The following is a 26116-nucleotide window of genomic DNA, read 5'->3' as shown; positions in this document are numbered from 1 at the left end:
GCTTTGCATAAAAGAAAGCGATTGAATAGGAATTATGGTTCTTTTGTGTGTCTCTTGCCTTTTTCTCCCACTGAGGAGGATGGTTGGATTCCACAGAACAATAAGGTCCAAATGTGTTGAATCTCCCTCTTAAACCAAACCCTAATCATTTCCTACATCTCACTAAAGTGTGCCATCGATGTTTGTGCAAGTTGTACACTTGCTAAGGTGGCACCATTGATACTGTTTTCACAATGGAGTTGCATATCACAATTTTCTAGGAAAAATCAAGCAAATTTCTTGTTCTGACAAAAATCATGAAATTTTTCAACAGGCAGAAGTAGAGGATTTTGGAGATTTGCTTTTTTTCTATTTTCCTGAAGGCATCATATGGGCTACCAGTATCCATGACCACTATGTTATAAGAGACAGAGGAGTCTCGTAGATAAAAGTAATGGTTATGATACAGATTGTCTAACTAGACTTGTTTGTTAGGGAAATGCTTTAAAATATTTTATGCTGAGGGTCAACAGAGTTGATAGAGTACAGAGCATACTTTCCAGTAGTAAATGGATTTCCTTCCCTCCTCCACTATTGAAAGGTACAAGTGCAGATAACTCAGTTTCATCTATACATGCAGGGATTTGAACCTAAGATCACATTACACTTGATCCTATTGCTCACCTATGCACTATAAATGATAAACCATCTTGATGAGTTGAGGAAGCAAATCAACTAAGTACAATAATTTGTACCAATAAATTTATTTGGAAAACCAAATGGCAATCATGCAAAAGACATCCTGAAACAATATATTATAGTCAAACATGTTTCATAAAATGATTTCTTAACATTTTTAGAAAAAGGGAAACACTGCAAATATTCAGATAAACAAAGCCAATTCATGTGAGTTTCATGGAAAAGTATTATTAAAAGCCAAATATTACATTTGGAGAATATTTTAGATGTGACGAGGAGTTAATTGTGTTTATAACTTTGGGTTTGGCAAAAATCTACAAAAGAAGGCAGACAGGATATTCATTGGAAGATCTCTTCTTAGTTATATACTTAATTAATTAGCAGGATACTAAAAAATGTCTTCCATGTACACTTCAGTATACTAAGTATTACAGGAATGTAAAGATGATATAGTATTCTTACCTGGAGGAAGGTAACTGAATTCTAACATACCAAATTCCTTATATTACTTAAGCATCAAGTTTCTTCTCTGATGTTTCCTATCTGAGTGAGTGGAGCATCTTCTACTCCCCTTGAAGGTCAGGTGAAGCAACAGTGCTGATGTATAAGCTGCAGCAAGTTATCCAAAAAAATGTGCCTAAAATTTGATAAAGTTGACTATACAAATAGATTTTCAGTATATACAAAACAGCTTTATACAGTTTTTGAAGAAGATGCCATGTAGGTAGGACTTTCACTGCTAAAGAGGAGAAAGTCAATGCCTGTCTTCACAGGTGCAAAAGGTAGGTTGACTCTCTTTTAGGGGTTAATGCAGCTGGTGAATGTAAGTGAAGCCAGTGCTCATTAACCATTCTAAAAATCCTAGAGCCATTAATAATTTTGCTAAATGTACTCTGCCTGTGCTCTTTAGATGGAACAGCAAAGACTGGATGACATGCTGTTTACAGCATAATTTACTGAACATTTTAAGCCCAATATTGAGACCTACTGCTTTGAAGTAAGAGACTCTTTTCAAAATATTACTGCTCACTGACAGTGCACCTGTCACCCAATGGTGGAGATGTACAGGGAGATGATTATAATTTTATGTTTGGTAACACTTTTATTCTATAACCCAAGGAAGGAGTAATTTCAACTTTCAAGTCTTAAGAAATACATTTTGTAAAGTTATAACTGTCATAGATAGTGATTCCTATGATGGATCTGGACAAAGTACATTGAAAACTTTCTGGAAAGGATTTACCATTCTAGATGCCATTAAGAACATCTGTGACTCATTGAAGAAGGTAAAAATATCAATACTAATAGGAATTTGGAAGACATTGATTTTAACCATTATAAATGACTTTGACAGGCTCAAGACTTCAGTGGAAGAAGTAACTACAGATGTGGTAGAAATAGCAAGAGAACTAGAACTAGGAGTGGAGCCTGGAGATGTGACTGAATTGCTACAATCTCATGATAAAACTTGAACAAATGAGAAGTTGCTTCTTTTTTGTTTTTGAGATGGAGTCTCGCTCTGTTGCCCAGGCTGGAGTGCCATGGCCCAATCTCTCTGCTGACTGCAACCTCCATCTCCTGGGTTCAAGTGATTCTCCTGCCTCAGCCTTCCAAGTAGCTGGGATTACAGGCACCTACCAACATGCCCATATAATTTTTGTATTTTTAGTAGAGACAGGGTTTTATCGCATTGGCCAGGCTGGTCTCAAACTGCTGGCCTTGTGGTCTGCCTGCCTCGGCCTCCCAAATTGCTGGGATTACAGGCGTGAGCCACTGCGCCCAGCCTGAGAAGTTGCTTCTTATGGATGAATGAAAAAAGTATTTTCATGAGATGAAATTTACGCCTGATGAAGATGCTGTAAACATTGTTGAAATGACAGCAATGGATTTAGAATATTATGTAAACTTAGGTAAGAAAGCAGTGGCAAGAGAGGATTGACTCAAATTTTGAAAGATGTCTATTGTGGTTAAAATGCTGTCAAACAGCATTGCATGCTGTGGAGAAAACTTTTGTGTAAGTCATTTGATGCAGCAAACTCCATTTTTGTCTTATTTTAAGAAATTGCCACAGCCTCCTCAGCCTTCAGCAGTCACCACCCTAATCAGTAAGCAGTCATCAACATTGAAGCAAGACCCTTCACCATCAAAAATATTACGACTTACTAAAGGCACAGATGATCTTTAGCGTTTTAGCAATAAAGTATTTTTCATTTAAGGTATATACATTGTTTGTTTCAGACATAATGCTGTTGCATACTTAATAGACTATAGTATAGTATAAACAACCTCTATATGTACTGGGAAACCAAAAAAATTTGTGCAACTACTTTATCCACAAAAAATTTAAATTTTTAGTTTTATGTTTGTCATTTGAAAAGCCATAAAACTAGCTACTAGATTGGTTTTTGAATAATCTCTTTTCTCAGAACTCTTTAATGATAGTCTCTAAATTATCTTTCTTTTCAAGACACTGAGAAAAGTTGCTGATATACAGATTTTAATATATTATACTTTTCTTTGTTATCCAACTTCCCATTAATTAGTCCTTTATTATTATAGTACAGAGAAATTTGCTAATTGGCACTAACAGAGGTTAGGCTTTTACCCTTTCAGATACTGGGAGACAGAGCACTGTCTTTCTTGATGATTACATTTCAAAGAGATGATTCCTAGGCCCTTGAGAAAGACATTCTCAAGTCATTAATCTGGCAAGAAGCTTGGAGAAGATTTAAATCTCAAAAGGCAGAGAAAGTAAAAGTTTTCTAAAGTAAATGCTCTCTATTCAAGCCAAGGGGCTTGTGTGGGTCAGTTGTTTTCACTTTGTTTCATATCACAGGCAATATCCTTTACTGTGTTTTGCAAATTTTGTTTTTATAAGGAGCAAAGAATTGCAGAATGGAGAAATCCATAAAAACATATGACTTCCCATAGAATTACCCTGGGTTGGTAACATCAGTTTACTATTAAAAAGGTAATAGATCATCAATCAGTAGCCTTCTGTGGAAAGTTTTGATAGAAAAAGTTTTATATTACTTCGTAACCATGGACAAATAATTTTAGCTCTTTGAATATTAATCTCTTTTAAATTCATAAAATGGAGATAATAATAGTTTCTCTATCAAATTTACTTGCCTCAAGAGGATGAAAAAATACATGGAAATGTTTGGTCATTTGGTTTCAAAGGCCATATAAACACCCTTTGCTGTCAATATGAGACCCAGAAATACTCATGTCTCACCACAATGTAAGATTCTTTTTTCTCAAGTAATAGTCACAGTTCAGTGGTCTAGGACAGGATGGTACAGTTCTCAACCTTTGGCTTCTATCCCTGAGTCTAAAGCAGCTGGTTCAATTTGGTCATCACTAGGCAAGAAAGAGGGAAATAGGCAGGAGAATGCAGACACATTTCTGGATCTGAACTAGAATAAACACACATCATTTGTGCTCATCTATCATTGGCCAGAACTTAGTCAATAGGTCCTCAAGCTGTAAAAGAGAATGGTAAATGTAGGCTCTATGCAGATAGTTATATGCCCATCTGACACTCAAGAGTTCTGTTATTAAAGAAGGTAAAGTGAATAGGGGTAAACATCAGCAGAATCCACCCCAGGAATAAATGGAAAGAATGATCAGGACAACAGCAACTTTGTGAAAGGGACAAATTGGGTAGCACCAAATAACTCAAAGCAATGCAATGGGTTATTGAAGTACCAAAATCTAGTCAAATTGTTAGCTAGTTCATTTTTAGAAAACAAAGCCTTCCTACTTTCTCTTCAGGAGAAAGAAAGGAACTTCTCACTTCAGGAGAAAGAAACTCTTAGCCAGGAGCAGTGGCTCATGCCTGTAATCCCAACACTTTGAGAGTCTGAGGTGGGCAGATCACAAGGTGAGGTGTTTGAGACCAGCCTGACCAATATGGTCAAATGCTGTCTCTACTAAAAGTACAAAAATTAACTGGGTGTGGTGGCGTACACCTGTAGTTGCAGCTACTCAGGAGTCTGAGGCAGAAGAATCACTTAAACCCGGGAAGTGGAAGTTGCAGTGAGCCGAGATTGCACCACTGCCCTCCAGCTGGGCAACAGAGCGAAACTCCAACTCAAAAAAAAAAAGTCTTTAAATGTCTGATATATGAAATTCTATTGATGGTGTCCAAACAGTGGTTACAAAATGATATTGCATTAAAAACCTATGTAGCCAACGAACTATTATTCTAACACTAAATATGCTTAATGGGTAACCACATTTGGTACATGGTCTGTGAACCTAGGAGCATCATTTCTCCCAGGATATTGCTGAGTTTTCAGAAAGCTCTCTATGTTATGTTTTAATTCTTGCAAATTGCTTGCCAATTTAATACGAGCTGCATCTAAACAGTAAGCAATTGCTTATGATAATGAGTGCAAACTAATTTGCTAGAATATGTTAATATTCACAAAGCACTTTTATACTGCCTGCTGTTTCAAAAATACTGCTCTCTTGGTTAAATGTAGCTTTTAGACAGCATTACTGTTACACATCTGACTAAAATTATCATTTCAGTAGCATCTACCCAAAAGTCATATGACTATGACTTCAATATTCCAAAGAAGGAAGAGAAAGTAATGTCATTCTTTGATAAATGATCTAGAAGATTTGAGAGCAAAAGGAACGACTCTTAATAATTAATTTTAATTAGTGATTGATAGTCATAAGCAGACTATAACGTGTTAAAATGGCCTCTCTTTCTCATGAGTCATAAAACTTAATTTAAATGACTTCAAAGACAGATGGCATGCAAACTTTATTTGAATACAAAAACCTATTTTAAATGAATTAAATTTTTTAAAATGACATTAGGTCTGGGGACTTTTAAGTTGGAAGCCTACTTCAGCCCTGAGCGCTCTGTCCTCTCTGTTTTATAGATTTTTCTCCACCATTTTCACTTGAGAGCTTAAGGATGTATGTTTCAAATGTGAGGTTATTTTCAGATTGGGGACCTGAGTATTCAAGGATCTGATGTGCAAATTGGAACCACCTTGTAATTTTAGTCTAGGAAGATAGAATTTTGTGAACCAAATATGAAAGAAAAAAAGATTTGACACTTACCTGCCCCAGGTCTGATTTGGTACTTTAATCCATTCTCCAACGTTTCAATCATTTCAACTTCAAAAATGACTCTCATACATAGTTGTAATCTTCACGTGGGTGGTGAAATGTATAGATTTCCATAGAGAACCTCTTTCTTTTCTTTTTCACTTGAAAATCCATTTTTTTTTGTTAAATTTAATTGGCCGAAGAACTTCATGGGTTAAAAAAACCTATATCATTGAATTATATATATTACAAATACTCACAATTGCTTGTCAATGTAAGTGGCTTAACTTTACAGATTTTTTTTTGTTTTATGTAACTGTTAATATAAAAATATGTGGATAAGCCAGGAATGGTGGCTCATGCCTATAATCCTAGTACTTTGGGAGGCCAAGATGGGTGGATCGCTTGAGCCCAGGAATTCAAGACTAGCCTAGGCAACATGGCAAAATCCAACCTCAACAAAATAATACAAAAATTAGCCAAGTGTGGTAGTGTGTGCCTGTAGTCTCAGCTGCCCGGGAGGCTGAGGAGGGAGGATCTCTTGAGCTCAGAAGTTCGAGCCTGCTGTGAGCCATGATGACACCACTGCTTTCAATTTTGGGTGTCACAGCAACAGAGCATAACACTGTCTCAAGAAACAAAATGCTGATAGATACATCACGGAAATGGCTGAATTTTACTCTTACTGTCATCTTCATGAGCTATTGGAGAAGGCTTGAGATAAGGAATGAGTAAAGAACCAAGAGCCAGCAAATGCAAAAGCTAGCAGAAGACAAGAAATAACCAAGATCAGAGCAGAACTGAAGGAGATAGAGATACAGAAATCTCTTCAAAAAACCTATGAATCAAGGAGCTGGTCTTTTGAAAAAAATTAATTAAAAAAATAGACTGCTAGGTAGACTAATAAAAAAAGAAATAAGAATCAAATCCACAAAATAAAAAATGATAAAGGGGATATCACCATTGACCCCACAGAAATACAAAGAACCATCAGAGAATACTATAAACACCTCTATGCAAATAAACTAGAAAATATAGAAAAAAATGGATGAATTCCTGGACACATAAACCTTCCCAAGACTAAACCAGGAAGAAGTTGAATCCCCAAATAGACCAAAAACAGGTTCTGAAATTGAGGCAGTAATAAAAAACCTACCAAGCAAAAGAAGCCTGGAACCAGATGGATTCACAGTTGAATTCTCCCAGAGGTACAAAGAGGAGCTGGTACCATTTCTGCTGAAATGACTCCAAACAATTGAAAAGGAGGGACTTCTCCATAACTCATTTTGTGGGGCTAGCATCATCCTGATATCAAAGTCTACCAGAGATACAACAAAAAAAGACAACTTCAGGCCAATATCCCTGATGAACATTGATGCAAAAATCCTCAATAAATTACTGACAAACCAAAGTCAGCTGTGCATCAAAAAGCTTATCCACCATTATCAAGTAGGCTTCATCCCTGGGAGGCAAGGTGAATTCAGCATACAGAAACCAATAAACATAATTCATCACATAAAAAAAACTAAAGACAAAAACCACGATTATCTCAATAGACACAGAAAAAGCTTTCAATAAAATTTAGCATCCTTTTAAGTTAAAAACTCTCAAACTATGTATTAATGTAACATATCTCTAAAGATAAGAGCCATTTATGACAAATGCACAGCCAGCATTATACTGAATGGGCAAAATCTGAAAGCATTCTCCTTGAAAACTGGCACAAAACAAGGATGCCCTCTTTCACCACTCCTATTCAACATAGTATTGGGAGTTCTGGCCTGGGCAATCAAGCAAGAGAAGGGAATAAGGGGTATTCAAATAAGAAGAAACGAAGTCAAACTGTCTCTGTTTGTAGATGACCTGATCATATATTTAGAAAATTCCATTGTCTCAGCCCAAAAGCTTCTTAAGCTGATAAACAACTTCAGCAAAGTCTTAAGATACAAAGTCAATGAGCAAAAATCACAAGCATTCTTATACACCACGAATAGACAAGCAGAGAAGCAAATCATGAATGAACTCCCATTCACAATTGCTACAGAAACAGTAAAATATCTGGGAATACAGCTAACGAGGAAAGTGAAGGACCTCTCCAAGAAGAACTACAAACTGTTGCTCAAAGAAACAAGAAGGGATACAAAAATTAAAGCATTCCATGCTCATGGATAGGAAGAATCAATATCTGGAAAATGGCCGTACTACCCCAAAGCAATTTATAGATCAAACGCTATTCCCATTAAACTACTGTTGACATTCTTTACAGATTTAGAAGAAACTGTTTTAAAATTCATATGAAACCAGAAAATAATCTGTATAACTAAGACAATCCTAAACAAAAGGAATAAAACTGGAAGCATTACGTTACCTGACTTTATACTATGAGGCTACAGTAGCCAAAATAGCTTGCACAGCCTACCAACCAAAAGAAGCCCAGGACACATAGACAAATGGAGCAGGATAGAGAACAGGTACAAAGATAGACACATAGACAAATAGAACAGTATGGAGATCTCAGAAATAAGACCACACATCTACAAACATCTGATCTCCAACAAACCTGACAAAAAGAAGCAATGGGGAAAAGATTCCCTATTTAATAAATTATCCTGGGAAAACTGGCTAGCCATATGCAGAAAATTGAAAATGGATGCCTTCCTTACACATTGTACAAAAATTAACTCAAGATGGATTAAAGACTTAAATGGGCCAGGTGCAGTGGCTCATGCCTGTAATCTCAGCACTATGGGAGGCAGAGGTGGGCGGATCCTCTGAGGTCAGGAGTTTGAGACAAGCCTGGCCAACATGGTGAAACCCCATCTTGCTAAAAGTACAAAAATTAGCTGGATGTGGTGGCATACACCTGTAGTCCCAGCTGCTTGGGAGGCTGAGGCAGGAGAAGCACTTAAACCCAGGAGATAGAAGTTGCAGTGAGCTGAGATCGTACGACTGCACTCCAGCCTGGGTGACAGAGGGAGACTCCATCTCAAAAAGTGAGTGGGGGGCGGGGGTGACAAAATGTATTCAAACTTTAAAATTTAAAGAACTTTAAAAAAAAAGACTTAAATGTAAAACCGAAAACTATAAAAACCCTCGAAGAAAATCTAAGCAATGCCATTCAGGATATTGGCATGGGTAAAGATTTCATGACAAAAACATAAAAAGCAATTGCAACAATAGCAAATATTGACAAATGGGATCTAATTAAAAAGCTTCTACACAGCAAAAAAAAAGAAAAAAGAAAAAAAAAACTATCATCAGAGTGAACAGAAAACCTAAAGAATACTTTTGCAATCTATCCGTCTGACAATGGTTTATTATCCAGAATCTACAAGGAACTTAAACAAATTTACAAGAAATTAAACATTAAAAAGTGGGCAAAGGACATGAACAGACATTTGTCTAAAGAAGTTATTTATGAGGCTAACAAACATGAAAAAAAGCTCAACATCACTGATGATTAGAGAAATGCGAATCAAAACCACAATGATATACCATCCCACAGCAATCAGAATGGTGATTATTAAAATGTCAAAAAACAACAGATGCTGGCCAGGCTGTGGAGAAAGAGGAACGCTTTTACAATTTTGATGGGAATGTAAATTTGTTCAACCAATGTGGAAGACAGTGTGGAGATTTCTCAAAGACCTAGAACCAGAAATACCATTTGACCCAGCAATCCCATTACTGGATATATACCCAAAGAAAGATAAATCATTCTGTTATAAAGATACATGCATGTGTATGATCATCGCAGTACTATTCACAACAGCAAAGACATGGACCCACCCCAAATGCCAATCAATGATAGACCGGATTAAAAAAAAATGTGCACATTACACTGTGGAATACTATGTAGCCATAAAAAGGAACAAGATTATGTCCTTTGCGGAGACATGGAGCTGGAAGCCATTATCTAACTAATGCAGGAGGAGAAAACCAAACACTGCATGTTCTCAGTTATAAGTGGGTGCTGAACAATGAGAACACATGGACACAGGGAGGGGAACCATACACGCTGGGGCCTGTCAAGGGGCTCTGGGGAGAGAGAGCATCACGATAAATGCTAATTCATGTGGGGCTCAATACCTAGGTGATGCGCTGATAGGTGCAGTAAATCACCCTGGCACATGTTTACATATGTAACAAACCTGCACATCCTGCACATGTATCCCAGAACTTAAAAGAAATTTAAATAAAAAGAGAAATGAGAAATGGTTTTATTTCTGATAAAGATAGAATGACCCAATTTATGATAAATAACAAAATATCACCAAGACACTTATTAAATGCAGTCTCTTTTTATGACATTAATATTACATTTTCTACATTTGTGAAGTTATGTGACTCCTTGTTAAAGGAAATTTGCATTTCATAGAATTTTTAATAAACTACAATACTAGACCTTATCTAATCTCTTTTTAATACTGACCTTGAATAGTCCTAATATCTACTATATGATTTGTGCTCTGTATTTATCTGGGAATTTAATTCAAGAGACAAAAGAGATGAAAAATAGTGGTACTTAAAAATGCATCAGCTTCTGCTAAAAAGAAATATTAAAAAATAACTTTCCATTTGTATAAGTGGATCCACTCCCTATTCCTGAAAACCGTTTTGTGCCTCTTTGCCTTTCCTCAGGAAAATCCTGCCAACAAAAATTTGCTCTTATCTTTTCAGAACTGTATTAAGTTTTATCTTCTCTGAAAATAATTTGAGAGTATTTTGGGAAAGAAGTGAATTCTCCTGTTTGGCTGAAGTACAGCGTTGGTTTGTATATGAGGTAGTCCAAGTTACCGTAAATCTTTAATTTGGAAAACAGTGACTTAATCATTGAAGGTCTTTGAAGAAAAAAGCAATTAGCAATACTATTTCAAATAATAAACTAATGTTAGTTTGTAAAACAAATGTAAATTAAGAGCTAAGAAGGTAGCAGTTCAGTAAAGCGAGTCAGTTAGTAGAGTATTTATTAGAAAACTTATTTATTTATTTTAAACTTGATGAGGATGGTCACAAGAATGGAAATATGAAAAAAGAAATTCAAGAAATGACATCTGGGCCGGGCACAGTTACTCACGCCTGTAATCCCAGCTCTTTGGGAGGCGGAGGTGGACAGATCACCTGAGGTCAGGAGTTTGAGACAAGCCTGGCCAACATGCACTTAGGTGCATAGTCTTAAGTCAGAATACATTTTTCCTGTCTTGTGATTAGAAATTGTTCACATTAGTGTCAGCTAATTTCTTCCATAAGTTTGGAATCTAAAAGGGACATTAGTGTAAACAAATACTTGCATGTATAGAAATTAGCATACATTTTGGGCTGGGTATGGTGGCTCACACCTGTAATCCCAGAACTTTGGGACACCAAGGCAGAAGGATTCCCTGAAGCCAGGAGTTTGAGACCAGCCTGGGCAACATAGCAAGACCCTATCTCTACAATTTTTTTTTTTAATTAGCCGGGTGTGGTGGCATATATCTGTAGTCCTAGCTACTTGGGAGGCTGCAGTGGGAGGATCACTTGAGCCTAGGAGTTTGAGGCTGCAGTGAGTTGTGATCACACCACCACCACACCATCAAGTTACCATACATTAAGGATTTATGGTACCTTGGACAACCTCATAACAAATCAACCCTGTCCTGCATTCCAGCATGGGCAACAAAGTGAGAAAAAGAAATGGTCTCCTGTTTTCATAGTCAAACAAAATGTCAAACTCTACTTCATTTCAAGAGCTAGATGTTTCCCAAGCTACCTCTCTTGCATAGATTACTATGGCCAAGAATCTTATTCAAGATTCTAAATGGAACACTATTGCTCACACCCACAATCCCAAAACTTTAGGAGATCAAGGCAGAAAAATCTATTGAGGGCCAAAGTTTGAGATCACCCTGTGAAACATACATAATGAGACCTTATCTCTACAAAAATATTTAAAAATTTACCAGGCATGGTGGCCATGCGCCTGAAGCCCCAACTACTCAGGAGACTGCGATGGGAGGATTGTTTGAGCTTAGGTTTTTGAGGCTGCAAGTGAGTTATGTTTGAGCCACTGAACTCCAGCCTGGTTGACAGAATGAGACCCTGTCTCAATTAAAAAGAAAAAAAGAGAAATATTCTAAATTGCTCTTTATGATTAATATATTTAGTTTTAAAAAGGTTTTGAAATAATTTTAGATTTACAAAAAAATTATTAAAAATTAAAAGTTTTTTTGTCTCTTCAGTTAGCTCCCACAAATGTTAACATCTTATATAACCAGTGTACAATGATTAAAACCAGGAAATTAACATTGATGTAGTATTATTAAGTAAGAGTCAGACCTTACTCACACTTTGCCAGTTGTCCCACTCATGCCCTCTTCTGTGGTCCAATATGAAAGCCAAGATCTTGCATTTCATCAGGTTGTCATATCTTCTTAGTTTTCTCTAATCTGGGACAGTTCCTCCATCTTTATTTCCTGACCTTGATTCTTGATGAGTGCTACCAGTTCTTTGCTAGAATATCCCTCATTTGGGGTTTGTTAGATGTTTTCTTATGATCAGATTGAGACTATGCATTTTTGGCAAAACTAAGATTGAGACTGTGAATTTCTGGCAACAATAGCATAGAATGTTGCAGTGTTCTTTTCAGTGCATCGTATTTGGAGAACTTAAATTTGATATGTCTCATTACTGAAGATGCTAGCTTTGATCACCTGGTTAAGGTGCTGTCTGCTAGATTTCTCTGAGTATCAGTAAATCTTTAAAGCCTGAGGACTAGCAAGGTATATCCAGCTTTTCCCTGTAAAATATGTAGAATTTTGGGCTATGTTATTCAAACGAACTGTGGGATCTTGTGCTGCTTCTCACGTGATCACCGTTACCAAGTTGAAGAGTCCATGGCTCTTCATCATACTCATTTCTTATACAGGTGTAATTAATTGGACAATGGGTTTTCTTATCGGGATAACTTAGGCAATCTACATCCTTATCTGAGATTGTTGTGTAAGCGGAAATCATTCAGATTTCTTACACTGCTGCAGATACTCTATCTTGCTGATGGATTTAGGCATTGAATGGATTACATAAATAAATCCTTGCTATACTTGTATCAGAAGCAGGAGTCTTCAGTATTCATTACTGAATCAGTGGTCCTGACTTAGTTTGAGGAGTATATTAGATCATCATTAATAATGAGTAAGTGAATAAAAGCACTTAAGCTTGATAAGGATACCAAGAATTAAAACAAGATCCCTTTCTTTAGGATGCATACCTTTAAAAATGGAAATTTCAATAAAAGACAATTGTCATACATTATAATAATAGTTCACAAATTAAAAATCAGTCCTGTAGATGTTGAAAGGAGAGAATCAACCTTGGCTGGAATGAATGTGGGAAGCGTGACTGAAAATCAGTCAAGGTGCAGCAGAGAAGCCTAAACCAGCAAAAGTAAAAGTGACTTTGAGAGGAGAATGTGTCTTGCATTTGCGAATGCCTATGTAATAAAGTTGGAGCTTAGTCTGAGATAATTTCTGAGTCGAAAACTAATGTTCCCTTCAGTTCTAGTCCAAAATAACTAGTAAATGGTTTTAATGAGGGCCTAGGGATGTAAAGAATGGCTGAAGTATGGCAGACAGGCAGGAAGATGACAAGGGAGTGGAACTAAGATTAGAAAATAAACAAAAGTTAAGGTTCTGGTTTTAGTCTAAGATTATTACAAATTTTATTGTTGGCATGGTCCCTTCTATTTAACTATGCAATGCAAACAATTCAAAATAAACATCGACTGTTTTGTGTTAAGGATTTACTTCCACTGCTAAGGACAAAAAGAAGTGTCTTTGCCAAAAAGTTCTAAAGACTTTCTGGTGTAGAATAAAAGTAACTGTGGTTATAATAAGGAAAATTTGTCTTCTACATCTTTGGTCCACAGTTTAGAAGCTTCAGAATGAGCCAAAGCCTGGGATGGCTACTTGGACAGAATGTTTACAATAAAGCATTGCAGATACCTCATGCCTTTTAAAGATTCAGGATAGACTAAAAATGTCAGAATGTGAGTGAATCATTTCTGTTACGTATCATTATAGAAACTTTCCCCGAATCAGACTAGGGAAGCATCATTAGAAAAATTCTAAAATGATTGAAATGAGACCTCGATTTGTGAATTGTATTTATTTTTCTAAATAAGAATTAGTCATTGGAGCTTAGCTTTTTGTTGTACAGAAAAAAAGAAGCACTAAGAATAGAGTTAAGTATACCCTGCACCCATCTGTGTGACATTGAGAAGACACTTGGTTTCTCTGGGCCTCAGTTTTGTTATTTGTAAAAGGAAAATTTCACTCACTTTTCTCCAATAATATTTCAGCAGTAAGCCTATGTTTATGTCAGTTTTTTTTTTTTTTAACCCGGACATTTTTTAGACCATGATTTTAGTTAAGAAAATGGTTGACTCCTGAAACCTGGTGAAAGCCATTTTCACAATTAACTTTTGAAATAATTAAGTTGAAGGACATCACTAGGCAGCTACAACTTCTACTGACCAGCTAATAATTTTAAGAGTCTACTAGGAACATACACACTTAGGTGATGCTCTTCAAAATAAGATTTTCCTTAAAGTTCCTGATGGTGTGATTCTTTTTCTTCCTATCCCTGCTGCCTATAGCTTTAATACAAATTGATTACTGAGTTACTTGCCAGAGACTTTTTAGTAAAGTTCACCTACTGCTTGAGGAAGCCTAGTTTCAGAAGGGAAGACATAAGCATTTGATGTTCTTAGGATTATTGGTTGGGGATTACTTTGCTTTGTTTTATTTTTCACTCTAGATCACTTTGCTGTCTTTGTGAGGTTTTTCCTAATCTGATTGGCAAAAGGTCTACTGCTTACTTGTTTTTCTACTCAGCCAGGTAACCTGGACCAAGAACCTTTTAAGAGGTTCCCAGGACTTTGAATTTGATCTCAAAACATGTTTGTCTCACTGGGCAGCTCTAACTATTGAACTCAACTGTTTCTGAAGGGGAAACTTCTAAATGACACATTTGCCAGGAAAATAATAAGTAGATTTTAAAAGAAAATATATTGCAAAGATACCACTAAGTGAACCACTTATTTCATACATTTTCTAAAATAGTTTTCATTGGGTTGAACATTATTTCAAAATATTGAACTACTTACATGACTTTGAGCTGGAAAAAAGTGTATATATATATATATATACATATATATACACTTTTTTCAGTATATATAAATATATATACACACACAGAAATAGATTTTTCTTATCATTTTCCTGATAATTTTAAGCTTTTCATTTAGTGCTTTTAATATTGTCAGCTTCTTAAAAGACAGTTTAAATATCCAAAATAGATGATGACATAGTTGAATACTATGTATTTGTCAAATATTTGACAAATACCCATATATTTGTCATTTCTTTGTGGTTTGAACATTCAAATCCTCTCTTCTAGCCATTTTGAAATTTACAATACAAGAATATTAACCATAGTCACCCTACTGTGCAACAGAACACCAATTTGTCTGACGTCTCACACAAAGTATTTTGCCCTGATATTTACCTTTAATGCACAGGTCCTATCTGCTGAAGAGAAAAGGCTGTTTTTGATTTTATAGTCCAAGCTCCATTCACACAGTTGCCACTTATCAGCCAACCAAGAGATAGGAAGGCTTAGGAATGTTTTCTATTTTAATTAATGCCCTTAGAATGTCAGAAAAAGGAGAATAGCTTATTCAAATCAGCACAATCTCTATCAATTATTGATGGTTGATTATGTAGGGTCATAGTTTTTTTTGACTTTTTAAAAATTTTATATTTTTTAAATTATACTTTAAGTTCTGGGATACATGTGCAGGACGTGCAGGTTTGTTACGTAGGTACACATGTGCCATGGTGGTTTGTTGTACACATCAACCTGTCATCTACATTAGGTATTTCTCCTAATGCTATCTCTCCACTAGCTTCTCACCCTCTGACAGACCCCAATGTGTGATGTTCCTCTCCCTGTGTTCATGTGTTCTCGCTGTTCAACTCCCACTTATGAGTGATAACATGTGGTGTTCGGTTTTCTGTTCTTGTGTTAGTTTGCTTGGAATGATGGTTTCCAGCTTCATCTATGTCCCTGTAAAGGACATGAACTCATTCTTTTTTATGGCTGCATAGTATTCCGTGGTGTATATGTGCCACATTTTATTTTATTTTATTTTTTTTCCTGAGACAGAGTCTCGCTCTGTCATACAGGCTAGAGTACAGTGGCACAATCTCAGTTCTCTGCAAACTTCACCTCCCAGATTCAAGCAATTCTCCTGCCTCAGCCTCCCGAGTAGCTGGGACTATAGGTGTGTATCACCATGCCTGGTTAATTTTTTTTTTTTTTTTTTTTTTTGAGATGAAGTCTTGCTCTGTCACCCAGGTTGGAGTGCAGTGGCGCAATCTCGGCTCACTGCAACCTCCACCTTCCAGGTTCAAGCAATTCTCTGCTTCGGCCTCCCAAGTAGCTGAGTAGCTGAGATTACAGAAGCCTGCCACCATACCCGGCTAATTTTTGTATTTTTAGTAGAGATTGGGTTTCACCATCTTGACCAGGCTGATCTTGAACTCCTGATCTTCTGATCCACTTGCCTTGGCCTCCCAAAGTGCTGGGATTACAGGCATGAGCCATCACGCCAGACCAGCCTGCCTGATTTTTGCATTTTTAGTAGAGATGGTATTTCACCATGTTAGCCAGGCTGGTCTTGAACTCCTGACCTCAAGTGATCTGCCTGCCTTGGCCTCCCAAAGTCCTGGAATTACAGGTGTGAGCCATAGCACCCGGCCCACATTTTCTTTATCCAGTCTAACATTGATGGGCATTTGGGCTGGTTACAAGTCTTTGCTATTGTAAATAGTGCTGCAGTAAACATATGTGTGCATGTGTCTTTTTAGTAGAATGAATTACAATCTTTGGGTATATACCCAGTAATAGGATTGTTGGGTCAAATGGTATTTCTAGTTCTAGATCCTTGAGGAATTGTCACACTGTCTTCTACAGTGGTTGAACTAATTTACATTCCCACCAACAGTGTAAAAGCATTCCTATTTCTCCACATCTTCTCCAGCATCTGTTGCTTCCTGACATTTTAATGATTGCCATTCTAACTAGTGTGAGATGGTATCTCATTGGGGTTTTGATTTGCATTTCTTTAATGACCAGTTATAATGAGCTTTTTCCATATGTTTGTAGGCTGCATAAATGTCTTCTTTTGAGAAGTGTCTGTTCATTTCCTTCGCCCACTTTTTGATGGGGTCGTCTTTTTCTTGAAAATTTGTTTAAGTTCCTTGTAGATTCTGGATATTAGCCCTTTGTCAAGTGGATAGATTGCAAAATATTTTTCCCATTCTGTTGATTGCTGGTTCACTCTGATGATAGTTTCTTTTGCTGTGCAGAAGCTCTTTAGTTTAATTAGATCCCATTTGTCTATTCTGGCTTATGTTGCTGTTCCTTTGGTGTTTTAGTCATGAAGTCCTTGCCCATGCCTATATCCTGAATAGTATTACTTGGGTTTTCTTCTAGGGTTTTTGTGATTTTAGATCTCACATTTAAATCTTTAATCCATCTTGAGTTACTTTTTGCATAAGGTGTAAGGAAGAGGTCCAGTTTTACTTTCCTGCATATGGCTAACCAGTTTTCCCAACACTATTTATTAAATAGGGAATCTTTTCCCCATTGCTTGTTTTTGTCTGGTTCATCAAAGATCAAATGGTTGTAGATGTGTGGCATTATTTCTGAAGTCTCTGTTCTGTTCCATTGGTCTATATATCTGTTTTGGTACCAGTACCATGCTGTTTTGGTTATTGTAGTCTCGTAGTACAGTTTGAAGTCAGTTCAGGTAGCATGATGCCTCCAGCTTTGTTCTTTTGCTTAGGATTGTCTTGACTATATGAGGTCTTTTTTTGTACCATATGAAATTTAAAGTGTTTTTTTTTTTCTAATTCTGTGATGAAAGTCAATGGTAGCTTGATGAGAATAGCATTGAATCTATGAATTACTTTGGGAAGTATGCCCATTTTCACTATATTGATTCTTCCTATCCATGAGCATGGAATGTTTTATACCACACCAATGAACACCATTAACATCTCATTCTAGATGAATGGTGTCTATTTGATTGTCCAGTGTGCAGCAATTGCTGCTATTGGTGGTACTACTTAATAACTGTATAAGATATTGACAAGATAGGTCAGCCACAAATCTATTTACATTTAAATAATTATTTTACTTATTTGAGAAGTGCAGAGTTGTTTTTAGAAGAATGAATATTTTCTTTTCACATAGCTTACTTTTTTTACAAATATCGAAATATGAAAAAATGCATTTATGAATATATAATCCTTTCCAAGATATAGTATTTTTATTAGAGAAAGCATACAGAAAATATAGAACATTTATTAGAAAAACATTTTTATTAGGGAAAAGTTTTGGGCCAATAAGCAGAGGCAAAATGTGTTTTTTATTGAAGTGCATAATTACTATTGAAATCATATTTGAGAATAATGATTCTTGACCTCATAGGAATCACGATAATTTTTAGTTGTTTCATTTTCTCAATTGTTTTATTTTGATTAAAATTTCTTGTTGAATAAATACACAGCACTTTTTTTTTTAAAACGGTATCTTGCCTGGGCTAGAGCCTAATCCCCTATGGGCTAGCTTATTGGAGAGGAATACTCCTCTGCTTTTAGAATTCCTATGTCTATTGTGTATTCTAGCTAGTTCACCCTTTTCTGATCCCCTTAAAAATTTGGAAAACATTAATTGTTAATGCCTAATGAGTCTTCATGGATACTGGAGGTATTACAGTATCTGATTTACAAGAGAGAATTTCAAGAATCTTTTGGATTAACTTGAACCAAATTTGTGATTGGTGTTGGATGGAACAGTGTGTAGACAGTGACCCTAGACAGTGTCACTTTCATAAAATTCCAATGCAATAAAATAGTGTGTTCAGAAATTTGAGTCTCCCTGTCTTGCTCAGTTTTCATTTGACTTAATAAGTAGTCAACAACCTATTTTTTTAATTTAATAATTAAATTTTATATAATAAAAAATTTAATAATTAAAAAAAAGTCTTAGTCTAGAATTCTGACAGAACATACAATTTTCTATATATGACAAACTTCCCATTGTTCTATTTTTAAAAATGTATTTGTTCGTGTTTTGTTTTTTGTTGACACATTATAATTGTACATACTTCTGGCAATGTTTCATACATGTATATGTTGTGTAAAAATCAAATCAGTATGTTTAGCATATTCATCATCTCATATATTTATCATTTCTTTGTGGTTAGAACATTCCAATCCTCTCTTCTAGATATTTTGAAATTTACAATACAATAATATTAACCATAGTTACCTATGTGCAGCAGAACACCAGAACTAATTCTTCCTAACTGTAACTTTGTATCTGTTTACCCATGTTGCTGTCTTGAATATCATCCTTAAGTATTTCCATAATGCTTTCACTATTTGGGAATTATCTAAAGTCCCCTGAAAATTTTTTGTTTCGACCTGATTGAGAATGTGAGACCCGTGTCTAAACCATTTCTGTGACATCCGATGTTTCTTGACTTCTTTCATTATTAAGAACATACCCGCTCTCTTTCTCAAAGACGTATGAGTCTAATTCCAGTCTCTTTAGCTAGTTATAACACATTTGCCAATTCTGCTCTCTGCCCCCCACCTCCAGAAGTCTTAATTTCTGACACATAGTCCATATTTTCTTTTTCTTTTCCTAGCATCTTTACCTTTGCACACTTACATGCATATGTAACATTGAGGGTTGTCTCTTACTTCTCAATATTAGTAATTATAGTAATTAATTTTTAAATCTAGAGGTGGTTAAATATTATAGGTAGAAACTCATTACTTGATTTCATTAATTTCTCCTAATATTCACATTTTCTGAATTTTTAATATGCCTATATGAAATTTTAGAAATTAGGAAACTATAGTGCTCAGTTTCATCAAATAATTCCTTATGATTCTACAAGGAGCTTACAATAATTCAGAAAGGAAACCAACTGTAGTTATTGTGATTGTTTTAGTGATTTTTAAGATTATTTTTTGTTTCATCAGTTTAGAAATGTTACCCTGACCTAAAACCCTTTTTGCATGCAATAGCGTCATATTAGTGCTTTTGCTTTTTATGAACTTCAAGCCAAACAATTCCTTCATATAGTTAGAAGTCCAGAAAATTTCAATTTAACAACAGCAAAGGTTGTAGGAAGAATAAAGGCTCCCCTACTTGTAATTGCTTTACTTTTAATATACATCTGACTACCTGGCTTTCACTGAAAACTTTCACTGGAGGAAGTGTTATATCCCTGTTACATTTATTATTAGAAACATAATGGCCTGAGTGTTTCATGTTGGCTACAAGATGACATTTGAAGAATTATAGACTTTCAAAAAGTAACCTTTTATTCATATACTTATGTTATGAGTTAGAAGCTAATCTACTCCAAAGTTAATTATATTATTGTTCATGGAACAAAGATCCAGAGCAACCAATAATCGAGCAGACCCGTACATACTAATTGGTTTTCTTTTTCAGAAAGTTTCAATCTATGTAAGGGAATATGTTAGCCTTTGCAGCATCAACATGAGGCTGAAGTGGGCACATTTAGGGAAGGGACAGTTGGCAAGAAAGAGCAGGAGGAGAGAGAGCCCTGTGTGTAAATAGCATGTTCAATAAGATAAAAAAAATTCTCTTATTATTGCATCACAGCAGTTCAAAGAAGAGATATGAAAGCCCATGTCTATTTTTTACAAACATTTGTTGCAGTATGAGGTATGTTGACATTGCTAAATTTTTATCTGATACAGCCAGCTTTGTTAATGAATTTAGAGTGAGTAATAGAGGCTTGCTGCACAGCTTAAATGTGGAGATTGCTGAAAACCACTTTAAATTTCAGTCATTCATACGTTCAGTGATCTGATGGATGTCAAGGTTAATTTGCAGTAAATCCATTAGTAGTCATGGTACTGATGTGGTAGTGCTTGCCATATAGAAACAGGCATAAATAATAAAGGTGACACATTCCTTCATGTTCCCATCTATATTGGAACTGTGATTAAGATGTACTGCCACTGCATATTTAACTCACTTAAGTAGTAAAATAAAACAGGTTTCTGTAAAAATAAAATTTTAAAAAAGCAAGCCTGCAGGTTATTTTGTGTAAGTTTAGTCTTTATTTAATAATGGTTAAGGGATTTTTTTTTTGCATTATGCTATAAATCTTACTATGCTAGATATTTTATGGTGATGAACTAATATTCTTTTTCTCATGAAAGCTCCCATGTGATACAATTTAATATCCCTTCCATTGTCAACTATTACTGAACATAAATAATAATATAATGAGTTTGCATAAAAAGTCCTAATCCATGCTATGAAACATTGAAATGATTAATAAAAATTACATGATAGGAATGTCATTTTTGAAAGGCATTTGGTTTGTACGCAACTTCGAAATATGTCCAACTTTTCTAAAGGCTTTCATATTAAAATAAAACAACAATGTTGTAGTGTTTATTATTTTGCTTTTATAACACACATACACAACTGCCCTCACACATGACACCTATTCTCTCTAAAATTTATTGGGCATTTAGCGCACGCCAGGAAATGGACCAAGTGTTACTTTGTAATATCTCATTTAATTCTGATAGGGCTCTATAAAATAATATTGCTGCCCCCCTCTTTTTTCAAATAGGAATCCCAAGTCAGAATAAATGGCTACCAAGGTCACACAGCTAGTAAATGACACAGTTGGAATTTGAACCCAGATCTCTCTGAGTCTAGAGTTTACATTCTTAATCTCTGAGCTATTCTGCTGCAGTAAATATATCATGCCCTTGGTTTAGAAAGATGTATGTTAAAGGAGGTAGATTTTGAAACTTTAAGCCATCTATCCCACTATATTTGATTATGAGAGTAATGTTGGTTAGCTCAATGGAAAGAGGGCTTTAAGAATATAAGAGATTTTGTAAAGTTTAATGCAAAGTGTTTTTTTTTTTTTTTTTTTTAATCCAGAGGCTTATAGAAGTATGTAGAAGAGAGCCAAGGAAGGACTGAACATCTAATTGTCTTGCTTATTATAAAATTGTGCTGATTAGTACAATACAATGCACTACCATGCATACAGAAGAAAAACTAAGAAAGACTGCTCTCTGAATATATCTGGTGGAAAAAAGGAAACTAGAAATCATGGCAATATTTGACACACCGTAGTTGCGATTGTTTTGCCCTGTTTTGGTGAGAACTAAAAAACTGTAAAGTCATTCTAAACAGGACAGATTAGCTAATCTCATGCTAGTCAAAGTTTTCCATTCATTGAAAAAGGTTAAAATCAGAGATGAAATCAAATATTGAGTAATGGTATTTGTATTGTGACACTTATCTTACTGAAAATATAAACCTTCAAATTATTACCCATAAGTTCTGTAACTGAGCAACTGGAAACTTTCATAGTTCCACAGGATTGGGAAGTGTACTCCGACTAAATGCTAACCTGCATATATTAAATGTTCTGTCATTTCACATTTGCATGATATTTTTTTTCTTTCTAAAAGTATTGTGAGGTGAAAAGAGAGTATATGATAATGAAGTGCAAATGTCACTTTATGGATATAGGACATTAGAATATGATAACAGTTGGCCTTCATAAATTCAGACTGACATATCCAATTAACTTTTTCTTGACTGTCTGGTTATGATAACAGAGGTATTTCTGTCATAAATATATATATACTTGAATAGGAGTCGGGATATGGGTTTTATACCAACTCGGCCAATTAACCAAGTTTGCAACTTTAGATAGTAAGTTAATCCTTATGACTAAATTTCCTCAGAGATAGCATGGAAGTAATGTCTGCCCTATGTTCTATACATCAGTAGATAAGAATTGTTTTAATTGTGAAAATGATTTTTAAAGTTAAAAATTACTGTGTAATGTTGTTTTATAATGCTTACCTCATGCTTATAATTCTGAAACCATCTGAATTCTTAAATATGTGTTGTTTTATATTGTTAAATAGCATCTCTAGTTTTGATATTTTTCTTATTTCACATAATATAGTTAGTCATTAGAGAACAAAATTAATTAAAAAAGGAAAATGATTAATTATTAAGTATCAGCACTCAGAGGTAACCACTACATCCTCCTTTTAAAGCCATCCCCACTTGTATATGTTCTTGTCCTGTTTTTATCAATATAGGCTTCATTAGAAAAGTTAATAAATCATTTGCAAAAGTTACCAGGCAGAAAAATATTTCTCAAATAGTACTTTCCTGTACAGATAATGATGAACAAACTTCTGATGATGTAGAATATAAATGGCTCAGGAAACCCCTAGCATTTCTGATATACACTCTGTATATTCTGAATTTTGTTTACTTGTGTACTGACTGGTACTTTTGAAATATGACTTACCTTTTCTCACTTGAAAGAGATAAACTATTTTCATGCATTGGTATCGGCAAAAATTAATAGAGAAGGGCACAGACTGTATACTTTTGCATTTTACCAGTATTCTTGTTCATCACTTTTGCATTCAATTTTCTCCTAACATGTTTCTTGGAAGAGGTCTGTCTACCAAGGCCTATTTAAGCATCAGGTACACTATGCACATTGCAGAGTTCTTTGGAATTTCTGAAAGGCCTTTGGAAATGTCCGTAACTGAAAACAAAGAAAGTTGCCTCCAAAAACAGCCACGAAGTCAATATTGTCAGTTGTTTAATTAAATGTACACAAATGTGATAGTAAGTCAACTCCATTTAACTGGCAAATTGGATAATCATAGCAATTCAATGTATGGGTATCTTGCACAAGCTATTTTTCTATAAATACAAGAAGTTTTTTTACCTAAGTTTTAATATTCTCTCTTATTATATATGATCATGTACATATATGATCTGCTTTCTGCAAGTTGGAGAACCGGAAAAGCTAGGGGTCTAGATTATAGGACTGAGAAATGGAGAAACAATGATGTAGATTTTAGTCCAGGTTTGAAGGTGTGAGAACAAGAAGCTGTGAAGGCAGGAAAAGAACAGTGTCCCATTTTAAGCAGTCAGGCAGAGAAAAAAGGAAAATCCAATCTTTTTTCACCTTTTGGTTCTACTCATGCCCTCAAAAGAATGGAACCAAAATGCATGACCATTGAATGATGCAGTGAGGTAACACTTTAGTGCATCAAATGATCTATTAGTACGTTTTCACACTGCTATAAAGAACTTCCCTGAGACCGGGTAATTTATAAAGAAAAGAAATTTAATTGACTCACAGTTTTGCATAGCTGAGGAGGCCTCAGGAAACTTACAATCATGGTGAACAGAGAAGCAGGCAACTTCTTCATAAGGCAGCAGGAGAGCCAGAAATGTGTGTAGGAGAAAATGTCAAACACTTATAAAACCATCAGATCTTGTGAGAATGCACCATCATGAGAACAGCATGGGGAAAACCGCCCCCATGATTCTATCACCTGCCTCCAGGTCTCACCCTCAACACATGGGGATTATGGGGATTACAATTTAAGGTGACATTTGGGTGAGGACACAGAGTCAAACAATATCAAATGCTGAATAAATTTGTTTGAAAGACACTATTTTCAATTAAGCTGAATAATTTACTGACAAGACCACCATAAGGTAAAAGTTGAACACTCACAGAATGAGTCTGTGACATCACTCTCAGTGCTATAAGGCTTGTATTCATCTTGGCGTGACAGAGGATGTGGGTCTTTTTATGATTCTGAATAGTTTGACAACTACTAGATGTTGCTTGTTAATTAAAACCTGACTTCTGTGGATGAGATCTATTATCTGTATTTTCTTGTCATGGCTACTGGGGCTTGTGGCTTTTCATCCATTAGTTATCTGTCACATATAAGTAGATCCTTTTACCATAAAAGTTAGTTTTCTAGCATATTTGTTGTGACTTTCTCCACTGTGTTGTATGACCCTGTCACATCTACACGCAGCTCTTGTTTCAATACCAATTTGATAAATGTTGCTGTTGATTTTCAGAAGCATACAGTCAGTGTTTTCTGCTAAACTATTTCTTAAAAACTGGCAGGAAGAAATAAAGCCTCATTGCATTCATTCCTGTCCAACTCCATGGAAAACACAGTAACCTATTCTTTGTTCTGAAACACCTGCTGGTAACTTTAATCAGTATATTAAAAACTGATGGAATTACTTCTCCATTTCTTTTATAAAACTTGGTCCACTTTCTTGAGCACACTTGATTGAAATCTGTAATTTGCTTTGCCATAGTTGTGGGTGTAGAGTGGATACTTTATTGATATGTCAATATAACATGCCTTGCTAATGTGCGAACTTGATGTATTTGAACTAACTGGTTTTGGTTTCTGTTTTCCAGCTGGGACAACATATATCTTTAGCAAAGGTGGTGGACAAATCACGTATAAGTGGCCTCCTAATGACCGACCCAGTACACGAGCAGACAGACTGGCCATAGGGTTTAGCACTGTTCAGAAAGAAGCCGTATTGGTGCGAGTGGACAGTTCTTCAGGCTTGGGTGACTACCTAGAACTGCATATAGTAAGTACTTTTTGAATAAGATTCAGCTTTTACTTTTTCCTGTAACTTTTTGTAAAGAATATAATTTTGCCTCTTGGATGCTTCCTTGTCCCAGAAACCAGTACTTTGTTATGGGAAATATGAATACGGTCTAAAGGAAATAAGACCATATACCTAATGCTGTGGTTAAGCATTTCTTTACAATGCAAACTTTTTTTTTAATGAAGTGTGAATTCCTCTTAATTCTATGTTCAAAATAGTTTTTCAAAATGTTTGGAGTAAATGTAGTGTCTTTAGGCAGACTTGCCTAATGAATAAAATAAATTATTGCGCAGTAGATATCATACCATCTGGCTGGAAGCAGGAGGTTGTAATACTGGTGACATCCAAAGATCTGGATTCTGTCTTTCTTTGCTCACTGGAGAAAGTACTTATCTAAAGCTACATGAGATAAAAGGAAGGAAAGGATACTTTAAAGATATTTGGAAATGTGAAAGAAGATGGCAAAAAGATTGTTTCTGTGCCACTTTGTACTCATTTTGATACATTAAGTGTCAAGAAAATACATTTTGCCTCATAAGCACCAGTTACGTCCTGGACCTGTTCTCTTTTCTCTAAGTTGTAAGACTCTCACAGTAATTTACTCAGCATATAATAGATGGCAAAGAGTAGTTCATGAATGAAAAGCTTGCTTTTCCTTAGAAAGTTGCCATAATGAACTTTAGGATTCAGGGACACTCTCTTCTATCTCTGCATTTTAAAAATTATTAATGAGTATTGTTGCAACTCTTTATACTCT

The 26116-nt window shown here is 35.4% G+C and overlaps 1 protein-coding gene across 28 annotated transcripts in view; it reads left to right on the top strand.

The window, feature by feature from the left end:
- Window positions 1-26116, top strand: part of NRXN1 (neurexin 1) — a 1142110-nt gene that overhangs the window by 781697 nt on the left and 334297 nt on the right. For all 28 annotated transcript variants that reach the window (XM_021675805.2, XM_021675804.2, XM_064364083.1 and 25 more), the window contains one exon: window positions 25157-25338. In XM_021675805.2, coding sequence (XP_021531480.1) covers window positions 25157-25338 — 182 coding nt within the window. The remainder of the gene's footprint in view (window positions 1-25156; window positions 25339-26116) is intronic.

This window comes from Aotus nancymaae, unplaced genomic scaffold, assembly GCF_030222135.1.
Source record: "Aotus nancymaae isolate 86718 unplaced genomic scaffold, 86718_ANA_hifiasm-v0.15.2.pri h1tg000057l, whole genome shotgun sequence".
NCBI classification, from domain to species: Eukaryota; Metazoa; Chordata; class Mammalia; order Primates; family Aotidae; genus Aotus; species Aotus nancymaae.
The sequence above is the reverse complement of the archived record's forward strand: the minus strand, read 5'-3'. Positions and strand labels throughout refer to the sequence as shown.